Source organism: Hippocampus comes, unplaced genomic scaffold (genome assembly GCF_001891065.2).
Source record: "Hippocampus comes isolate QL1 unplaced genomic scaffold, H_comes_QL1_v1.1 scaffold12, whole genome shotgun sequence".
In the NCBI taxonomy this organism is placed as follows: Eukaryota; Metazoa; Chordata; class Actinopteri; order Syngnathiformes; family Syngnathidae; genus Hippocampus; species Hippocampus comes.
The window spans coordinates 508,681-529,141 of NW_017805478.1; the positions used below are offsets into that span (position 1 = coordinate 508,681).

Genomic DNA, 20,461 nt, shown 5'->3' on the forward strand with positions numbered 1-20,461 from the left:
TATCCTAATATCCATCCATCCAACCATCCATCAATGTATCCTCATAACCAATCCACCCAGCCATTGATTTATCAGTGTATCGATCCATCCATATATTCATCTATTGTTCTATCCATTCCTTCCATCCATCCGTTGTTCCATCCATTGATTTATCGGTGTATCGATCCATCCATCATTTTTTCCACCTTTCAATCTATCCATCATTCCAAATCCATCCATCCATCCTTACATTTTCCTACATCCATTTACTGTACTGCCAATCTATCCATCCATCAATCCAGTGATCCTTTTGAGCAAGTATTAATGCTCAGAGTTAAAGATTGATATCAAGGAGTAACGCAGGCACACACACACACACACACACACACACGCATACGCGCGCATGCCCAATGCGGAGCATCAGCTGGTCAGCGAGTGAGTCGCGTGTGGTTTCCTCTCTGGGTGTCTGCACTTCATCAACAGTTTGTCGCAATGCTGTGGTGCCAGATGCATTCGGTCAGCAGTCTACTTGCCTTGAAGGCAATACGCCGAGCATATGCTGTCAGTTGAAGGAGGCTAGTAAATGAGACATACTGAATGGTCCAGGCCCCACTTGTCTTAATGACATGCCTATGACAGGCTTCCATCCCTGGAATGAATCGTTTATACTTCCAGGATTTCCACTATTTGCCAGGATTGAAGGCATTCGACGTCGGATGCGTGGAAACCATCTACAGATTTGAGTGCAGAAATTCCAACAATTTATCGTGATAGAGCGCTCGAGCAATACGTTAATGAAACATCCGGACAGAACCGATAAATATGCAGGTTTCTTTTTCTCCGAGTGAGGCTATGCACAAACAATGGCATTGGATTGTGTCCGTCCTTGTTCAGACATATCAATTAATCATGCGGTAAACAAATAAAGGCTGGCAAATAAAATGAGATGGCGTTTGCATGTCTCTTGTTCCACCCCAATCAACTTGCAATAATCCTTGGGGAGAAAACAATTACGGTGGGGAATAACATTGATTGAAAGTCGCGTGACTCATATGAGCAGGTGAGCGGCACAGCTTTTGACGGTGATCTGCCGAGAGACGTGCCATCTGTTTGTTCAGCATTGCCCGGGTGTCTGTCAGTGCGTCAGTGGAGAGCAACAGTGATGCATTATGATTCATCAAATGAACAAGGTGCGAAAATTGAGACAAAAGAGACCCGATTAAAAGAGAGGCAACAGGGAAGACGCATTGGTTCTGCAACTAGCGTGTCATGCCAAAAGCTTCTGGAGCCTGTGGGTGTCTGGTTTTATTGGATTTAACTGCAGCGTTTGATACAGTGGGTCACAGTATTCTGTTGGCTCGTTTGCAGCACCTGGTGGGCATTGGCGGTAGCGCCCTTGAGTGGTTTAGGTCCTATTTAGTGGACAGAACCTTTTGTGTTAGGCTTGGTTGTTCTGAGTCACGAGCTGCCCCACTGTCGTGTGGTGTTCCACGGGGCTCAATTCTGGGGCCTCTGCTGTTCTCACTGTATCTGCTCCCTGGTATTTCCTTCCACTGCGATGCAGATGACTGTCTGATCTATTTCCCACTGAGCGAAAAAGACGCTTTTTCATTGAGGCCAATTTTATCCTTTCTGGAGGAAATCAAGACCTGGATGGCACTACATTTCTTGAAGTTCAATGAAGACAGAAGTCATGGTGTTTGGTCCCTGTGGCCCCTGTACATTCCGTCCTGCGGACTTGGGCCCCCTGGCTCCAAGCTCCTTATCTTGAGCCAACAATCTCAAACTTGGGTGTTAAATTGGACAGTATTTTCTAAATTGGACTGGCAAATTGGTGCTGTTGTTCAATCCAAATTCTTTCATTTTGGGCAGCTGGCTAAATTCAAGCCCTCTCCTTTCTCAAGAGCAGATTGAGATACAGTCATTCATGCCTTCGTCCATTACCATTACGGTTTGTGTTAGCCGCTTGTTGGTGAGAAACCTGTATTTTTTTTTTCTCCAAGCCAACAAATGTACTGCCACTGAATACCAAACAACAGAAAACGTCCGTCCGTATGGCCACATGCGATGCCAGTATGACATTAAATCACATATGCAATGAAGCATGTTTACAAATGTGCTAGTGAAGGTCTTTGACGTCTCTAACTCAGCACGAAGCTATGAATTTGGTATTCCACCATTATGATCGCACACGCTGTGATGTTCAGTTTCCTTTCATAGGGGGACACCAATAATAGACTCCAAACAAGGGTGGCGATAAGATCCGATTATCCTGCAGGGACAACAGGGACACAGTGACCGATGGAGTGCCCGAGCGGTGCAATTTACTTTCGGAGCGGCGCACTTCTTTGCTTTCCATGGGCATAGCTGATCAAACAGCAGCAAGAAAAGAAAAGGAGACGACAAAGGAAATGTGAGAAGATAATGATCAGGATGAAATGTGGTGGGTGGGGGGGAGACATGGCTCTGCATGCACGAAACCGGAAAACGGTCGGTGCTGATCTTGAATTAGGTGCAGGCTCAAACCAACAAGACTGTCGCAAACGTAAATCACAGTGCACCTAACAAGTGTCTCCTTTCAGAGCTCTAAACTTCCCAATCACGTCCGAATGCAACCTTTGGGGGCTTGGCCAAAATAATCTGATCTATTGTCATCATCAACCACCATAGGTGCCAAGGCTTGGAATGTCTTTTGAGCGCTTGGAATGATTTGTTCTCGAGTTCTTCGAAATCCCAGTGATGTTGACAACAGAATCTGGTGTGTTGATCTTGACCTTGGTCGCACCGCAAGCGTCCTCATTACATGGCAGACATATCCTTTGGCCACAGTTAGGCTGCCGGGTGTATTTGCAGAGCCATTGTACTTGAAAGATGATCCCATTTCACAAGGCGTTTGGATCCCTAGTCGGAGGGATGTGGCTTGATGACTCAGAGAGCCCAGAAAGGCAAAAGGGTGAAATCAAAGGGGGGGGGGGGGGGGGAAACACGAGGGGAGGGGGGGGGGAATATGACAGCTGCAGTGCGAAGGAGGGAGATGCTGAAAAATGTGAAGGGCTTTCCACTCATTTCTGAGGCAAAAGCTTTTTGAGATCCACAAGTTAAAATGTGTTTTATTTTTCGATGTAGTTATACTGTCTAATCCACAGACAGGCCGTACTCGTTATTTCAAGTGAGCGGTGAATTGTGTGGAACTGACTTTTGATAAATTGTGCTTTGAAGCAACTTCGGCAAAACGGAGCGCTCCACTCGGTGGCAACCAGAACCACTGTGCTATCGGTTCGGGGCAAAATCCGCTAATGTGACAACTCCTGCGGGCAGTACTATATTGTTCAAGACAATGTTGGCGGCAAAAGAAGCCAGATCAGGAAAAAAAAAGAATACATCGCAGATTCCTTGGTCAACACGTGCTGTCCAAGAAATGCAATCAATAGGCAAAACAATGGGCTGATGACTGTCTGGATCGCATGCAAAGACAGCATGCATGTATTCCATTTAAAATCAATCTATTTCTTTTCTAGACGCATCTTGAACACCAAACCACACAAACGGTGAAATCACCGATATAAATGTGCTGAAACTTTTCATAATATCGTGCTTCTACAATTGCGTGAATCGCTCGTGCAGTATGAAACAGGGTCAGAAGGTTTAGAAGGCCAACTAAATTACTTGGAAACCATCGTCTTCCCATTTTCAGAGTTGAGCGTTTCAGGGGAATAAACGAGCACGTTCCTTCCACTCATGAGAACGACCCCTAAAGTCGCAGGTCACGGCACATCCGTGCTTGTTGTTTTCTTGAACCTCTGCTGGAAAACATTTCATTTCTTTTTCTGCAGCTGGAGTGCATTCCGTGAAAACGCTTGAAGACATCAATAGCAAATACGCGCAATTGAGACGCACGTGCGCTGTGGCATATAAATTCACGGCCATCAATTTGATTATTTCTATAATCTGAGACCAATAATTCTGTTTCACGACAGCCACAATGCCGGCTTCATCTGACTTTTCGTCACTCCTTCGAGATGACGCAAAACAAACTATCAGTCTTTCCGCACCCCCCACTGTTTTCTGCGGGTTGCTGTTAAAGCTGGCGTTGATAAGTGGCCGCCTCTCCATTAACAGCCTGAGCTCAAAGGAACCATAAATCCAACAGTTTGTTGTGCGTGAGTGTTGATGTGCGTTTGTGTGTCTGGAAACGTTGAGAGATGAGAGTGATGCTTTGAGAATGCTCCGAGATCCTACCTCACCAGCATGACAAATATTTTTGGGTGCGTGGCCATGTTAGCCGAGTACTTACGGGAAACGTGAGGGGCCGCCTCGCAATGATGCCATGAAATATCTTCGTAATAACCTGTTAGCCACCAACTAAGCACAGCGCCAAGTTTGTTTTGGGTGGAAAAGTGGTAGCGGCGGTGACGTCAGCGCACACCATGCACACACAAGGCGTTACTACACTCACTTCCTTCCCTAACCCCGCCTGCATCCCCATGACAAGTACATCAAGTCTCTATTTCTCCCACGTGGTCACGCGCGCTCTTATTTTGACAGGGTGCACTCACAAAGCTCCAAGGCTGACTGCAGTGTCAATGCTGCTCGCAGCACCATGCACCAGTGATCCTTATTTACATCCAATCCAGTCTGCGGGCTAAAAATATGTCAGCACCCGATGCCGCCGCCTCCGCCTCCCCTTTGCCACTTCCCGCATCAAACCGACGCCAACACTTGGTCACTCATCCCGAAGGGAAACACATGTGGCTGCGCCATCGTTCACCAGCTTGGACTTAAGAATGAACTCTGCATTCCACAGTTTTCGTATTGTTCAACTTGAACGCTCTGCGACCATGCTGTCTGTTCGAAGCAGCTGTTGGATAAAGTCTTTCTGCAGCAGACAGACTCGTCTGAGCGTGTGTGTGCGCGTGTGTGTGAGCACAAGCAAGAGCGGGGACCATCATATCTCCGTTCCTTAACAAGGCAAAACAGCGGCGGTTTGACCGCTTTAGTCCGTGACCAGGGCGGTGGGGGTCGTGAGGACTTATGGGGACAAATGTCAAACGTGAGTCACCGTCGAGGCGTCGGGGTCGCAGTCATCAAAGTGCGTCTGGGCGGGAAGTCGCCGGGGGGACAAGACCTCCGATGTTTGTAGTCAGCGTGACGGATAAAAGGTGTCAGGGACCTTCTTGTCTCTGTAGCGACAGCTTGTGTCCCTCCAGCTTTATCATTGGCCAACTCTGCTGTGCACTCCAATACTTCCCTGGACTGCGTTTTTCCAAATAAGATGGCTTTGTCGACATGAAGCCGTCAGACGCGGACGATGCTTAAAATTAAGACGCATGCCCAAATGGCTCTGTTGGCTTTGAATCAACATTCAGTCAAGTCGGTAATGCCCTTGTTTGACATTTACGGGGAACGTCTATTGAAGTGAAACTTTCCGTAATTTTAACGCGAGGGGGGCCGGACACACCTCCTTGCGATGTAAATACAACGTTCCGGTGTGTAAGCTGAATCCAAATCAACAACCAGCATGCCGACCACAGCCTCGGAACAGGCTTTAAAAGAGCTTTAAAAGGATTGGATGGGGAGAGGAGTGAGAGTGTGACACACAATTCACAGAAAAAGACTCGAGAGAGATGGAAAGAAAATTACACGTGGCACCCACAGCAAATGAGAGCGCACAAAGAGCAGCGAAATTATCCCAAGTTCAACATTGGGACCGTCTTGGAAGCGGAACGGCAAGGTGCGAGGGAGAAATGAATCATGCGGCGGAAACGCCACTTCGCTGGCATAATGCAAAAGCCCCTGAAACAACCGCCGCTATTTATTCACCACACCGTGACACTTGAGAAAAGAAAACGCTCTCACGCTGCCCACTGAGCAATGGCCATGTTTTTTCCTCTCCTTTTGAAATTCATTTAATGACCTCATTCACGCAGACCTAAACATGTCATGTGCTTCCCAGCTCGCTAGTGGATCATGCAAATTTACTCTCAGCAAAACCTTCCACGATTTACTTCCAGGCTGCGTACGCGAGACTCTCCATGTATCGCAAACCAAGCTGCGCCGGACAGCAAACAGCGTGACACGGGAGAGCAAACCAGCAGCCATCTTCTTGGCATGATTGCAGGAGGAGGAAGCGCGGCGGGCAGACAACTGACTATCAACGGCTGCAAAAAGGGAGACAAATCCAGAAGCCTCGGCAGACAAAATCGAGGCCTCCGGGGCCCTCAATCTGCAGACCTTTCAAAGCCGTTTGGAACGAGACCGCTGGACACTTTTGTCCCACTGGAGTATCCATTCACAACAAACTGAAGTGCTCTAACACTGAAGAGGTGAGAAGGACAACAGCATGACACAAATCCATAAACGTATTTCATCTCAAATTCCAGCCAACAAGGCAACGGTGACACAGAGGGAGAGGAGGAAGAAGAAAGCGAGCGGGGAAACGGTGACCATGAGCTTGGCTGTGAATCAGATACATCGTTCAAACTGCGAAGATCAATTTTTCCACGCCAGTTTTCTTGAGGGCTTGCGGAACATGGAACGCTTTGGGTCGGCGTGGGGGGAGATAACGCAGGAGAGGTGAAAGGATCCACAATCGCACGAATGCTCGGATTTCAAAAATACTCATTGAATAATCGCATGGTCAATAAGTAAGCCCGGTGGTAAAGTGTCGACTTACATGAACCAAGGGTTCATAGATGAGTTTGTCACAAGTTCAAAAATAAGTCGGACAATTCTAGAAGCAAAGCTGATAAGACTAAAAGGTTAATAATACCGAGCATGGTATCGCTGAAAAAACAAAAAGATCAATACTTTAGTACTATGGAAAAAAACACATTTGAAATGTGAAGAAACCGAAAATGAACATTTTTGTTATTCTAATTTTCCCGCGCCTATCACAGCAGTGACGGCGTCCATCTGGGATCTCGTCACAGTTTGCGATCGAGCAACCCGAGATTGATCGTTTGCGTCTTCATGCACCGAGCAGGCGATCGCAGGAGTTTCCTCACATAAGGCTGCTGAGAAAACAGCACGCAGTCATCGTCGTGATTATTTCGCCCTCTTTTTTGACCAAATTCTGAGCGTAGCAAGTTGAATGCAAAACAAAGAGGACGGATAATGAACGCATCCGCGGCGACTTATAAATGACGTCATCTGTAAGTAGCGCACAAGAAAAGAATCGATTGGTTACCATGTTCAGTCTAATCATTTACCAAACGGACAAAGACAAAATAGAGTGGCATTCAATAAAACAGTCATATAGCTTCTAAAAATCAAGAAAGGAACCGGACCGGACTCTCATTCACACACATAATGCATGACACATAAACTACTGCCACATCTGCAGGCAATAACATCGCAAACAGCATTAGCGTGCCAGTGAATAGCAGGACCGTGGTTGCATCTTTAATAGGAATTTAAAAAAAAAAAAAAACAGGTAATGCAGCTCGGGGCTTGTCAGGTTTTTAATTTGTGGGCGTAATGACGTTTCAAGTGTGAACCCACGCACCCGAGCTTGGCACCTCGCCGGGTCTGTCTGCGCTTCCACATATTCATTTCTTTGCTTTTTAAATAGCGTGTATGAAATGGGTTCGTATGGCATCAGTTCATTGCTCGAAGCAGGTCATTCAACAAATTCATCAAAGCTACCTTGTCCGCAGGTTCCCGGGACTGGACGGCCCATCATAAATGGACAAGATGTCAAAGTCTTCTTCCAGGGCAAAGCCTTGAAAGACCAGCTGTATCCGGTTGTGCTCGGCTGCCACAATCACCCACGTGCAGTTGGCGTAGTTGGGATAGCCGTGAGGGTAGCCAGGGCTCTCTATCGTCCCATTGGGACTGTGCAGCGTGTAGCTACAGTTCTGAGCTGGAAAGAGAAAACAAAACAAGGAAAAACCAAGGTTTTAATTGGGTTTGCTGAATCGAGAAGTGCAGACAACACATCAAATTCACTACTTTCAATTCAAGAATGGAGACGGACATGAAATGGCGGCAATATGAGTCAAATTCCATCATTCCAGTTACGTGAAGAAAATGGTCTTCACCATATTAACAAAAAAAAAAAAAGATACAAATTATGAATTGATTTCATTGATGATTAACAACACACGCTGTGATATTCATGAACGAAATACGACGACATATGCCACACAAACCCACCATTAGCTTGATCAAATCCAGCAAAATCGCGTTTGACCACCCGCGCCACAACTTAGACCTGCTTTTGTCCGGAGTTGTATCTCGTCTCCATTCTGTCACAAAATTCTCAGGTGTGCACCTGGGCGAGGGGGTGGAATCGAAGTTGCCCACAGTCCACCGTACATGCTAAGCTCGACTTGCCTTGGCACGAAAGCCAAGTGGTGCCCTGTTTTTATGCAGGGCACACGTGCGGTGGCGATGAAAATATAGTCCAGCGTCTTTGCATTTTCCCCAAATCTTTGCCCATTCATCATTTTCAAACACAATTAACAATGCCCAATTTCGGTTTGGTGATTGCTTGAGGGAACTCAGATTCCTCTCCATTGAACCACCTAAAAAAAAAGACCAAAGCAATCAATCACCGTGTGTTTCATTTATTTATTTATTTGTTTTCATGAAAGCCTTGAAATAGGCCCAGCAAGTCACGAGCTACCCTCCCATTAGCATCAGGTCAATACCAATATCCACATAAAACCTCCACATGCACCTCTAACTTATTTTTATACACCCAGTTAGTTCAGTAAGCTCCCTTCATTACAAGCCTCCATCAGACCAATCAATTGCGCATACAAGCAGCCTGACGGAGGGTTGAATGAGGTCAGACTAGGCGGCGAACCCCTTGTAAATAGTCAATTGTAGATTTGGGCGAGAATGACAAGGCATTTCTCATCTTTTGTTATCACGAGTGATGAATTTTACCCGACCATAAAATTCCAGAGAGAAGAAATGGAACAGAAATCCAGAGAGGGACATTATTTGCGCTCGCAAGATGGGATTAAGAGGCACGTGTTCTTGCAGGCTCAGGAAAAATTAAATAAGGACGATATTTCAAAGCTTAAGCGTATGCGCCGGGTGGCCAGCTTTAGAATCAATAGTGACACACAATGTTAGCTGAAAGAGTAAGTAAATGGTTTGAAAGTGCTCCCTTACTCGCTTATCTGATGGCGGGAACTTTATTCTCTGCCGGGAAACCCGACACTTCATGAACGGCCACAAACGGTGAATAGAACAAAAAAAAATAAGGTCCCTTGGTCTTGAAATGATATGCGACACAGATGATTTGGATGGCAGAGGCATGCATTTGGTTCGGGCAGCCACCTCAAGAGTCCAGAAGTTCTGGATTTGGATCTTTTCTCTGGAGGCTTTGCGTGCTCTCCTCATGCTTGCGTGTTGGGCTGTTTTGTCTTGTTCCCTTTGCCCAAAGTCACCTCTGACTCTCAACAGGATTCAGATAGTTCATAAATAACACCAAGGGGAACGACGTTGCCATCAGGCAGTGCTTTCTGGTTTGGTCGCGATATAATAGAGAACATAAAAAAAAAAATCAAAAAATACAATTCTAATGTTTTACAAAATGTCGTTTTCCGTGTACTGAAATAAATAGCGAGGCCTTGCAACGCTACTCTGTCTTGCTTTGAAAGCCGAGAGCCTTTGATTAAAAGAACCAGCACTCAGGGCATGGGATGAATAATTGAAACTTCACCTGAGGTGCATTATGAAATTAGCTGCTGGGGGCTGCTGACCTACACCGAAGGCCCTCAATGCAGATTTAAAGGGATGCGCCTGGCCGGCAGTCAGCCCTCATAAGATGTCATTTAAGTCAAGTCAGGCTGTGTTGCAAAGTAGAATGCCAGAGCTTCTCACGTTGCAAAAAAAGAGGGAAAAAAAGTGCACTCAGGGAACACTGCGTTTGCGTTCGGGTGGCAGCACTGCGCCGTGAATGGCTACTTTCAACAGATAGTCGCTTTCATCATTCACGGGGTTGGTCTCTGCGCCGCGGGCTACTCTGCGGCTGGCGCGAAAGCATCTCCGCCGTGCACGCTGCCAAATGGGTGCTCGGGGAGCGGTGTGACCTTGCCTGAGAAGCACTCCGGGGCCTTTGCTTGTATGTTGATTGTGTGAGCCATGAGAGCGCCATGGTGTTTGCGTCGCAGCGTGCTGCGACACTTTTGACGAATTTACAGCCGCTGCGCTGCGCAACGTCAGGGTGCGGTGAAGGAGAGAAGGAGCGGAGGAGAAGGAGGGTTTAAAGGCGGAAGGAAGTTGTCCAACGGTGGAATTTACAGGACGGGAATCCTGGAGCTCGGATGAAGAGACAAATGGGAAGGCAATCGAAAAGTGGCAGATTGGAAGAAATGAAAGTGAACGACGGCAGCGGTTGGTGGGAAGGGCAACGTGGGGGGGGGGGGAACAATGACCGGCAAGATGAACGTAAACAAAAGGTATTTTCAGCATCGTGTTGTCATTCACAGCTGAGGGAACACGTGACCTGCGGTGATATTTGCAGCGAGACGGCAGTTTGCGATCGAATCTTAGCTGGTCGAGTGAAGGTATCGGCAGATGATGTGATATGAGACTCAGATGTCTGTGTCACGATATTATGTGGACAACACCATCGGACAGCATTCGCACCGACAGGACCTGCGCATTGATGACATCACAATGATTGTTGTACTCAAAGATATGTCGCTGATCGCATTAAAACATCACCATAAAAGATGCTATTCATTAGCGTTGCGATGGTGTTTTGCAATGTGAGTAAGCATCAAGCTCGTGGACATTCAAAATGATGCCTTTGTTTGAAATCCGCAAAGTGTAAATCTCTCCGTTTTAGGTTTAGTTTGACGGCAGGCGGCAATCGAGAGCGGCAGTAAACAGCACGAAGCTTCTTTTTTGGAAGGTCTTTTCATTATGCTGCTAAATGCGAAGACTGGAGAGTTGAGTTCAATGCAAAGCGCTGATGTGTGTTTGGTTTGCTATTTGTGAATTGTCTTATTATTATTTTGTATTTTGGGACAATTGGGGCGGTTGTGAAAGCGTGACATGACTTGAGTCGAGAGGTGAGTATTTGGGACCGTTTGTCCATTCATTCTGGAAAAAAAAAAAAAACAAACAGTTGTGAGGTCTGAGGCAACCGGTTTTGACACAGGTTGAGCTCTCTCCGCACACCAAACTCATCCAATCATGCGTTTTATAAGCCTTGCTTTGTGAACTGGAGCCGTGTCACACCAGACGACGTGTTTTCCAGAAGAAAAAAAAAAAAAAAAAGCAGCGTCTTTTACAAAATGCCTGAATAAGAGTTCCATTCACTAGCTCAAATGGAGATCCCCACAAAAAGGGCCATTTTTCTCATCACTAAACTTTAACAGGCACAATGCAGCCAGGCAGGTAACATTCTCCTGGCCAAGCCCAGACTTGTCCTTTCGACTGCCAAATAAAGATGCGTAATTTGTCACTCGGTTGAATGCCCTCGCCGCTGCGCCGGAGTCCAGCGATGGCGTGAATTCAATACTTGGCACCGTGCTTGCAAAGCAATTATGATCCGGGTGCTCACCGTTTATACCGGATAAGGAGCAAACCGCTGCATTTTCAAAACACATTTCAAGACACAGCTGATTGTGGGTTTATTTTGATGGAAGAAATATCGCAAGATGCAAACATGTGTCACACCAGAACACAGGATCTAAAATACTGCAGAGCTGGACATTTGGATATCAGGCTCGCAGTAGCGGGAATTTCACATTTAAATGCCATGGCTAAATCTGGTGTGGAAGCTCCCTCCCCAACCCCCCTCCCTTCCAGCTGGGTCATCTTTAACTAGCAGTACCAGCCAAGAAGCCCGCCTCCCAATTTACGGAAGCGTCCTAGAGAAAGAGAGTCAGTCGTGGTATTATTTCTCCTCATTATGCCACTTGAGCGGCATCGTGTTTGTTTTTTTCTTCTTGTTTTGTTTTCGTGTGCAGCTGCAATGACAACCAGCGCTCCTCGGCAGCCCACGCGTAAAGCTTAAAGATGATGAACAGAAAAACAGGCCTTTCAGAGTCAAAGGCATGTTAGACTTGATGATCCCCCCCACTTTCACAAAGACCCCCCCGTTTCTGTGGGAGTGTTTTTTTTTTTTTTTTATCACTATAACAAATTGTAAATCCTCTTGAAAAGACGCGTGCGCACGCACACGCACAAGCTTAATGCACGGAGCAGTTCAAGACGCCTCATTAATGGCTCCCTTCATTCAAGATGCATGTTGTTGCCATGGCGACGACAAAAAGAAAAAAAACCCTCCGCAGAACACGTATGAAGACAAATCCCTTCTTTCAATTATTTATTAGTGCCGCAGTCCGCCTTAACACTTCATGTGGCGCGCGCACACTCACTCACTCACTCACTCACAGGTGCGCACACACACGCACACACAGGCACATTTTGCACAACCAAATGCACAAACCCTTCGTTTCCCTCCCTACTCTTGTGACACCTAAGTCAAAAGTGGAAGTCAATTAGCAGCTCATTTTCACTCTCCTCACATTTAGCATAATCACTGTGGTGATAATGGCATGAAGAATACAAAGCGGGGGAAAAATGCTATATGTAAATGAAGGCTACGTGCACTTAAGACAATTCAAGGACAACTATTATTTGTACGTCGAGGTGAGCTTCAAAACAGCATTCTTCCAGTGCGGTCTGATTGTGTGGAAGTCTATAGAGGACGTGATCACACAGCTCAATTGATTTGTTGGTGCAGTAAACATTTTCCTATCAGCGTTTATGGTCTCAGTCACGACTATCAAGTCTTCGTTCGGCACGTCATTAAATTTGGGTTTGAGAATTACGGCTCCATTTACAAGGGGATCGTTCGACATGAAGCTGGAAATGCTTGAGGCTCTATCAAGCGATGCCCCTTTGTAGAGCCAATCAGAAGCAACTCGCACATATGCTACAATAATTCCGATTTTCGATGTGTTGTCTCTTCCTTCTTTTAAAGGGGAATCACCGTGATTGCACGATAAAGGGGGTCACCAAGTTCCCACTCCACGACGGCCAACTTTACAACATCCTCCGCAAGTGGAGATCTTGCATGGCTTTTTTTAAATGTACTTTGCGCACGGCGATCTTCGCGATAGGCAACTGCCAGTGCTGTCGACATCCGGGAGACTCCCTTTCAAACGTGAGAGACAATTTCAGCCGTCACAGACAGAGAGAGGGATTTACTTCCGTTTACCAGACGATATGCTCAGGACCGCGCCGTGCCTCCGTGAGTTACGGCTGGAAGAACAACAATCTACCGAGTCGAACAGTAGCGTTGCTAAGCAACGGAGGGGAGTCATTTCGTCCATAGGCAAGGTCGCGGCGGCAGTTCGCTTCCCACCGTTCGTCGTATCAAAGCCCTTTTCACTATTTTGTGGGAAAAATCAGGTTGTTCTAATGACGTTTACATTATAAAGGTGTTTGTTGTAATCAAAATCGGCCAATAGAAAATGAATGATGTGAAATCGGAACTTGAGGTGAAAATGTCAATGAGGTACGTTGAAACCCAGGTTCGGCTGTACCATGTAGGCCATGCGACTCTCTGCACTGAGTTTAAAGGCAATGAGGGGAGCCACCTCCATTTGATGGGAAAAAAATGAGATGTGTTTCCTCCCACAACCACGCACACGACCGTCAGGAATGCAGCAAAACGTCTCCTAATATAAAGGTACAGAGTGCTTAAGAGCAACACGGTCAGCGTTTTGGAGCATGTTCGTGTCCGCATAGAAAAGCACCAAGAGAAGGGAAGTGGGGACATTCTGGTAACTGTTGGATATTAAACCCAAGAGGGAGATGAGTTGGAAAGGCCAGGTCACCAGTGCCCCATCAGGACTATTCCATCCATCACCGAGAGATGGCTGGGAAGTACATGATCAATCAGCTCCCTTCGACTTAGTGTGGATCGCGTTAACCTTTCGATTTGGAACCAAGTGTCCCCGAGAAGGCTTGTGTGTGGCTCTCTGGCTTGTGGGAGGAGTACAAAACAAAACCAATCAGCGGCATGAGCCCACACAAGCTGTCCTTTTGAGTTCGAGTTTGCTATAATGACAAGATCTATTTCCAGCGAGAGTGAACTTCTTTATTTGGAAGTTCTTTATAGTGCATCGGGTTTAAAGATATATCTTCTTTTTTTTTTTTTGAAGCAACTACTGCTGTTTGATCACACTCTCTCTTGAGAGCACATTGAAGGTACCGCAACTGGACGACAAATGCCGCAAGTTTTCTCCACGCAATTGCACTGCACCATTCCAACAACAACAACAAAAAGACCTCAGACCGATTGCGTCGTGCTTGGATGTAAAGAGAAACAGCACAGGAAAGTAACAAGACAAAGACAAGGACAAGTAACCTGCCCTGGATCTAATCTGCTATCTCCTGGATCATTGAAGTCAGATAAGAGCAGCCAAAGTCAGGAAACCAACGAAAGCCATTTTCCTCAGCTCTGCGTCTTTACAAGACAAGCAGGGCATCTACATCAGTCCCGCTCTACGGGAGGATTTAACAAAAATTCCCTTGTCTGACAGAGACGGGAGCGAAAAAAAAAAAAACTCAAAATGACGTCTTTGGGAGCTCTTTCTTCCATGTATAGGGGAGTTTAAGGTACATATTGATTCATTTTTACCCTAAGCTAAAAGCTAAAGATTAAATATTCTGACAAGAGTTACAGAGCGATTGCAACGGTCGCACATGTCGGCATCAGCCAGCTGCCCGCAGCAACCAAACATCTCCGCTGGGAGAATATTGTGGTAGGAAAGGTGAACACGGAGTATTCCAGTACCAATGCACAGCAGAACACAAAGGTCAAATAAATCATGTCATACAATACCGTATAGGAATCTTTTTCTCCGGTTGCGAAAGAGCAGAATTGGACAAAAATTACAAACAGGTGTAGATACGAGCAATCATTCGGCTGATATTCGCGTCTCTGTGTAACATTTTCCACACCAAAAGGAGCAGCACAATATCCATTGAATAAAAGAAAAAAAATGCAGCAGAGAATGGTTTCAATTTTCTTTGTTTTCCACAGTACGATTGTTCGGGTTTGGTGCCGGTCTGTGTTCTCCCAAGTGTCATTTCCTTATGGGTGATGTATAGTTAACTAATGCCTTACTTCAAGCAAGATTTCGAGAAAAAAGCTTTTATTCCATTTCTTTCCCATCACTGAACTTCTCACTCGCTTCGAGACAAAAAAAAACAAAAGTGTCCGCTTTGAGTGTGTTGTGCAGAACATTTCACCCCAAGAAATATCTATATTTGACGGCAAATCCATTAAAGTCAAATACCATTGTTTAGTGCTTAATGGGGGGAGCCGGCTGAAGGAACATTTGTTTGTGGTGTTCCCGTTTGTGGTGTTTGTAGCACTGAGTGTCACTTTAATCTGTCAATTGCAAAAGGGCATCAGACTTTTAAATTCACAATCTTGAACTCTGTGTGTGTGTGTGTGTGTGTGTGTGTGTGTGTGTGTGTGTGTGTGTGTGTGTGTGTGTGTGTGTGTGTGTGTGTAAAAAAGTCAATGAGCCTGTGCATACTAGCAAATGGCTGCACGAATGCACTTATGAATATTTTGGGGAGAGTCTGCGAGCGTGCATGAATTAGTAAGCGACTGTGAGTGTGTGAGTCACCGTTGTGGCGGAGATTAGTGCGACAAAGCGTGGCCACAGAGCTTGGACCATCTGGAAAGGGATGACAGCGCAAACAGTACGATTCAAGGAAACGCTCATGGGCTCTTGTTTTGTTCTTTTCCACTAACTGATGCTTGTCAACATTTTAATCATCTGAGAGTCAAGTAAGGTGACAGCTCACATACACACACACATACACACTTTGCTGTTAGTCCGACTTGGAGACTGCTTAATGACTAATAGAAAAAGGAGCGCTCCAAATTAATCATCATGCAACACTCCAAAGGCAGGTAAAGCCAAAGTTCCTCTTGACCGTTGTTTCCCCATGGCTGCATTGTGTTTTTCCGGAAAAATTCTTCATCGTGAGCATCAGCCATCACTTTCCCACTCCCTCTCTCTCAAGCGCACATATGTTCTCTATTTCGGACACTGCGTACTTTTGAATAAATGCGATAGGTTAACCGATTCCCAGATCCCTTCCCCGCATTTATTGCTCAGCGGTGGATGTGGAGAGCAGATGGGAGATAGGGAGCATGCAGCAGATTGGAGATTGAATGAAGCGGGAGGGCAGGTGGGAGAGAGGTGAGCTGAAGCAATGGCGCCATTAAACGCATCGGACATATGGGAGGTGTTGAAGAATGTTTCGGACAAAATGTCTTCCGGGAGGTCAAAGTACATCCTTGGAGGCGCATGATGATGTTAGGTTATTTGAAGGACTTTGGATTCTAGTTTTCCCAGCAGCTCCACACTGAAATGTTGAAATATGATCTCTAAAGCTGTCGTTTGGTAAAATAGAAAAAAAAAATGCATTGGGGCTTGGTCCCTAAACCCCACAAAGGGCAAAAATTTGCAAGGAATTGAAGCTACTCCCACAATTAAAAAAGAAAAAAACGTTTATAGTCATAGCTTGAACCGATAGACCCCAAACTCATCTTAAGGTATTTATTTATTTTGAATGGCCTCCAGTTGATTTAATTTAGAAAAAAAAAATGATTACACTGGTCAACAAGTTTTTGTTTTCAACATAATATCGCCTTCGAGACAATGTTCTGACTCCAGGCCATCTCAGTCGGGGGGGTCGCATGTCGTCGCTGCCACCAATAGCGGCATAGCAACGGTGTGCTCCCATGATAAGTAAGAGTCACTTTTTAATTTTGGGGTTGATGTTATCGCTTTTAAACGGCGCGCCGACGACTATAACATAATCAGTCAGTGTCACATAAATGTAATTTCTGCTGATGGATCCGATACAGCAACAAGATTAATGAAAGTAAGAGTAACAGTAGGCGCTAATAATAGTAAAAAGTACGGCATGTCACCAAGTCTGACCGAGATTTGCCTTCGGCTCACTTCCGCTCGCGCGTTCCCTTCATTTAAATGACTCGCATTTGCCTAATTTAGTATGAAATTAGACGCAGAAATCTGATCAGATCTTGTCAGATAGGCTTCTAAAGTGTGACTGTGTCTAATTGGGGGTGCAGAGCCACGAAAACATTGGAGAAATCCCAATTTCAAGAGCCAGCTTGTGATCCGGCGAGCGGCAGCTGCTTGCTGGGCCTGTTGGCTGTGAGAGCTATCCGTGGTCCTGAAAAGAAGACTGACAACCTGGCTTTTGCTGATTCATCCGATCCAAAATGTCTGACTGAAAGCGAAAGTGTACAAAAACTGAAGCAATACATCGCACAGGAAGTCATGTAAACCCAAAAAAATTAGTTACAGATACCCAAAGGTATGAACAATAATTACATTTGACTATATAGAAATACGGACAACCTTCAACCGTATGAAAACTGAGCGGATGTAAATAAAATGGACCAACATGTTGGTGAGGAAAAAAAATGGTCAAAAACCCAATTACCTTATAGCTCAATGACTGAGCCCAGATACAGCAGCACAAAAAAAAATGGTGATTTTTCGCCAAGGTTCGTTCAAGGTAGCAACAATCGCAAAAACGCTGCCCAGACGTTCACCATCAGATTTAATGGTTGCAGACGGTTTGTCTTCTCTTGTCTTAGCCATATTGAACATGCAACGAAAAAAACTTTAGGGCCTCAATGTAAACAACAAAAGTCAAAATGCAACAAAAACTATCATTACGAAAAGAAAAAAAAAACTGCAAACTACACAACGAAAAATGCATCAGTGTTCTCCCTATAAAAAGGTAGAACCTGATCCATCTCAAATCATTTTGAGATTCCGTGACTGCATTTCCTTCCTTTGCGTCGCTAGTGGGAGCGTTACGCAATTAACTACAAGCTCGTGCAAAACTGACTACAAGTTGTAGTTGCGGGGGGGGGGGGGTCTGCAAACACGAGCCGACGCGATGACGTCGAAAAAAAAAAAAAGAAATCGTACAGCCAGCATTACTGCCGGTTGCATCATCATCATCATCATCATCATCATCATAGCACACCAGCGTGGAAAATATGCACGGAGAGAAAGATGAAGCGTAAGCAGACGCCTTTCTCTCTCTTTCTCCGGTCTGCAGACGTCATCCTCACTCAACCCCGCTCAGTCACCTTCTCCGCCCCCCCCCCCTTGTGGGTTTGAGCTCGATTACCGCTTATTGAGCGACAGGTCTTCCGGGAAGGTTGTTTTTGATCGCCCAGAGCTCCCTTTGACACGTCTCGAACCCACTCGGGAGACACACAGAGAGGCTCCGCGGTATTGTTTTCAAGTCAGACGCCGTTTGACAAATGAATACCTTTGATGCACCCGAGGCGACTCGACTGTTGCTTGTCAAACAGCCCGCAGACGAACACGCGGTTGTTCGGATCAGTGTGCTTGAGTCCACCACGGGACAGCACACGAGAGGCTCCAGGGCTTTTTACTTCACGCCGCCTTTCAGCGTAGTGTGGGGCTCTGGTGCCCCTTAACGGGGGGATGGGGCAACTGCCGGTGGCTACGATGCAGGGATGCCGCTGTGCGGCATCCGCTGACCTCCAAGTGTTTAATACAGGCGAGGCGGTCAGCTTTTCTCCAGTGAAATCTGGTGAGGACGCGAGCGAGACTTAAAAAAAAAAAAGAAAAAGAAAGAAAGCAAATAACGAGGGTTTGCTTGATGACTCAAGTTTGGTTCACCCGGTGGGTGGAATCATTTCAATCAGGGAATATCGCCGAAGCTCATGCACATTCCCACTCACTTGAGGATGATGTGCCAAAAGTTTTGGGAGAGTGGGCGAGCGCAATGGCGTATTGCTACCGAATCCTCTCGGGCCTCATCAATGCATGGATTTTGCGAAGTATAAATACCATGTCAGATATATGATGGAAAGAGACAAGACTATGAGAAAAGAAATGGGGGAAGATTACAAAAAAAAGAGCCGTTGAATGACTGCGTTAGAAATGCATTCACGAAAAAAAAAAAAGTGGGGGATCTTCTGACGTCTGAAGGCGAAGGGGGATTGAAAAGAAGGACCCCCCCCCTCTCTCTCTCTGCACACACGGTGCTGAACGCCTGCTTGCACTTTTTTTTTTTTTTTTTGCTTAAAATACAGCTACTCACTGCAGGTCTTTTACTGCTTTGAACCAGGCGGCGTGTGTGTTTTTACAACCAACCTTTACATTTGAACACAACTCATTTTCTAAGTTGACTTATTTTAAAACCCCCCCTGCAACTCCACTGGGAACATCTTGTTGCAATTCAACAGTTACCAAACGATACCCAGCAGCAGCCACCTCCGTTCTGTGAATGCGACGCATTTTTTCAAGCTTGGCTGCTTCGCATTTCACAAAATAACCCCAATAGTTGGGAACCCCCCCCCCCCCCGAGTGCAGCAGCCACCTGACGCATTCATGTTAGTTGCAGCAACACGAGGCGCAGCCTGATGCGTCTTAATGAGTGTGTGTGGTGCTAATTTGCATTCACTCTGTGATGTGTGTGTGTGTGTGTGTGTGGGGGGGGGGCGCTGGGGGGGAATAGCCTGCCGCATTTTACATGACTTCAGCCCTTCTACGGGAACTCACCCTTCACCGACGCGCTCACAAGCCCCACGTAGAGCACAAGCATCACCCGGCTCCACCGACGCGCTCCCCCTCTCATGACAGCGAAAATCCCAATCCGGTCGCCTCTCTGGCGGGCGCAGTCCGGTCCCTTGGCGGGTCCCGTGGCCCCGTCCCGGCTCGAAGCGGTGTCCATGACAAAGCTTGCTCTCGGGCGCGACACACTCGTAATAGTTCTCAGATGGTCAGAAAAGGGCGATTCACTCGGTAACGGTGCTGAGAAAAATCCCAATGCATGGAGGAGGAGGCTCGGATCTCGCAGCCGGATTGGACCATGTCTTGCAGGCACCGAACGACTCAGTCTCTTTCAACGGGGTATATAGATTTCACACCTGGGGAAAAGAGAGTGCGAGGGAGGGGGCAAGGGGAAGCGGGGGATCGACAAACCAAATGAGACGCTTCAAGTGGAAGCTGGTCGACTCCACACACGGAAAAAAAAAAAATCTCCTCGTACAGGCACGAAACGCGTCAAAAGCAGAGCGTTCCTCCTCCGGCTGGTCGCGCAGCTCCTAAATCTCGATCCAGACAGTCAGCATTTGCAGGCATGATAATCCACCTTCAACTCGGTTCACATACAAATGAGCGGACGCCGATGGAGGTTCGGGATCCGGGAACGGCAGAATAAAAGCCCTTGCGGAAAGTTCTCGGCCCAGCATCTGTGCGCAGAAATGACGAGATCTCGATGTGCGGATGGGGGGAAAAAATGAATAAATACTAAAGCGGCAATTTGTAATTATTCCAAGGATGGTCAATGTGGCGTCTGACAGCGTCGCCTCGGCTCTGTGTGACGCCAAGATCAGACTGCAGACCTTCTCTCTCTCTCTCTCTCTCTCTCTCTCTCTCTCTCTCTCTCTCTCTCT

The 20,461-nt window shown here is 46.4% G+C and overlaps 1 protein-coding gene across 1 annotated transcript in view; it reads right to left on the reverse strand.

The window, feature by feature from the left end:
* csmd2 (CUB and Sushi multiple domains 2) overlaps positions 1–20,384 on the reverse strand; it is a 117,952-nt gene extending 97,568 nt beyond the window's left edge. Inside the window, exons 1-2 of the mRNA XM_019875580.1 lie at positions 19,566–20,384; positions 7,624–7,840 (exon numbers count right to left, since the gene is read on the reverse strand). Coding sequence (XP_019731139.1) covers positions 7,624–7,840; positions 19,566–19,737 — 389 coding nt within the window. The 5' untranslated portion in view covers positions 19,738–20,384. The remainder of the gene's footprint in view (positions 1–7,623; positions 7,841–19,565) is intronic.
* Between the last annotated feature and the right edge of the window lie 77 nt (positions 20,385–20,461).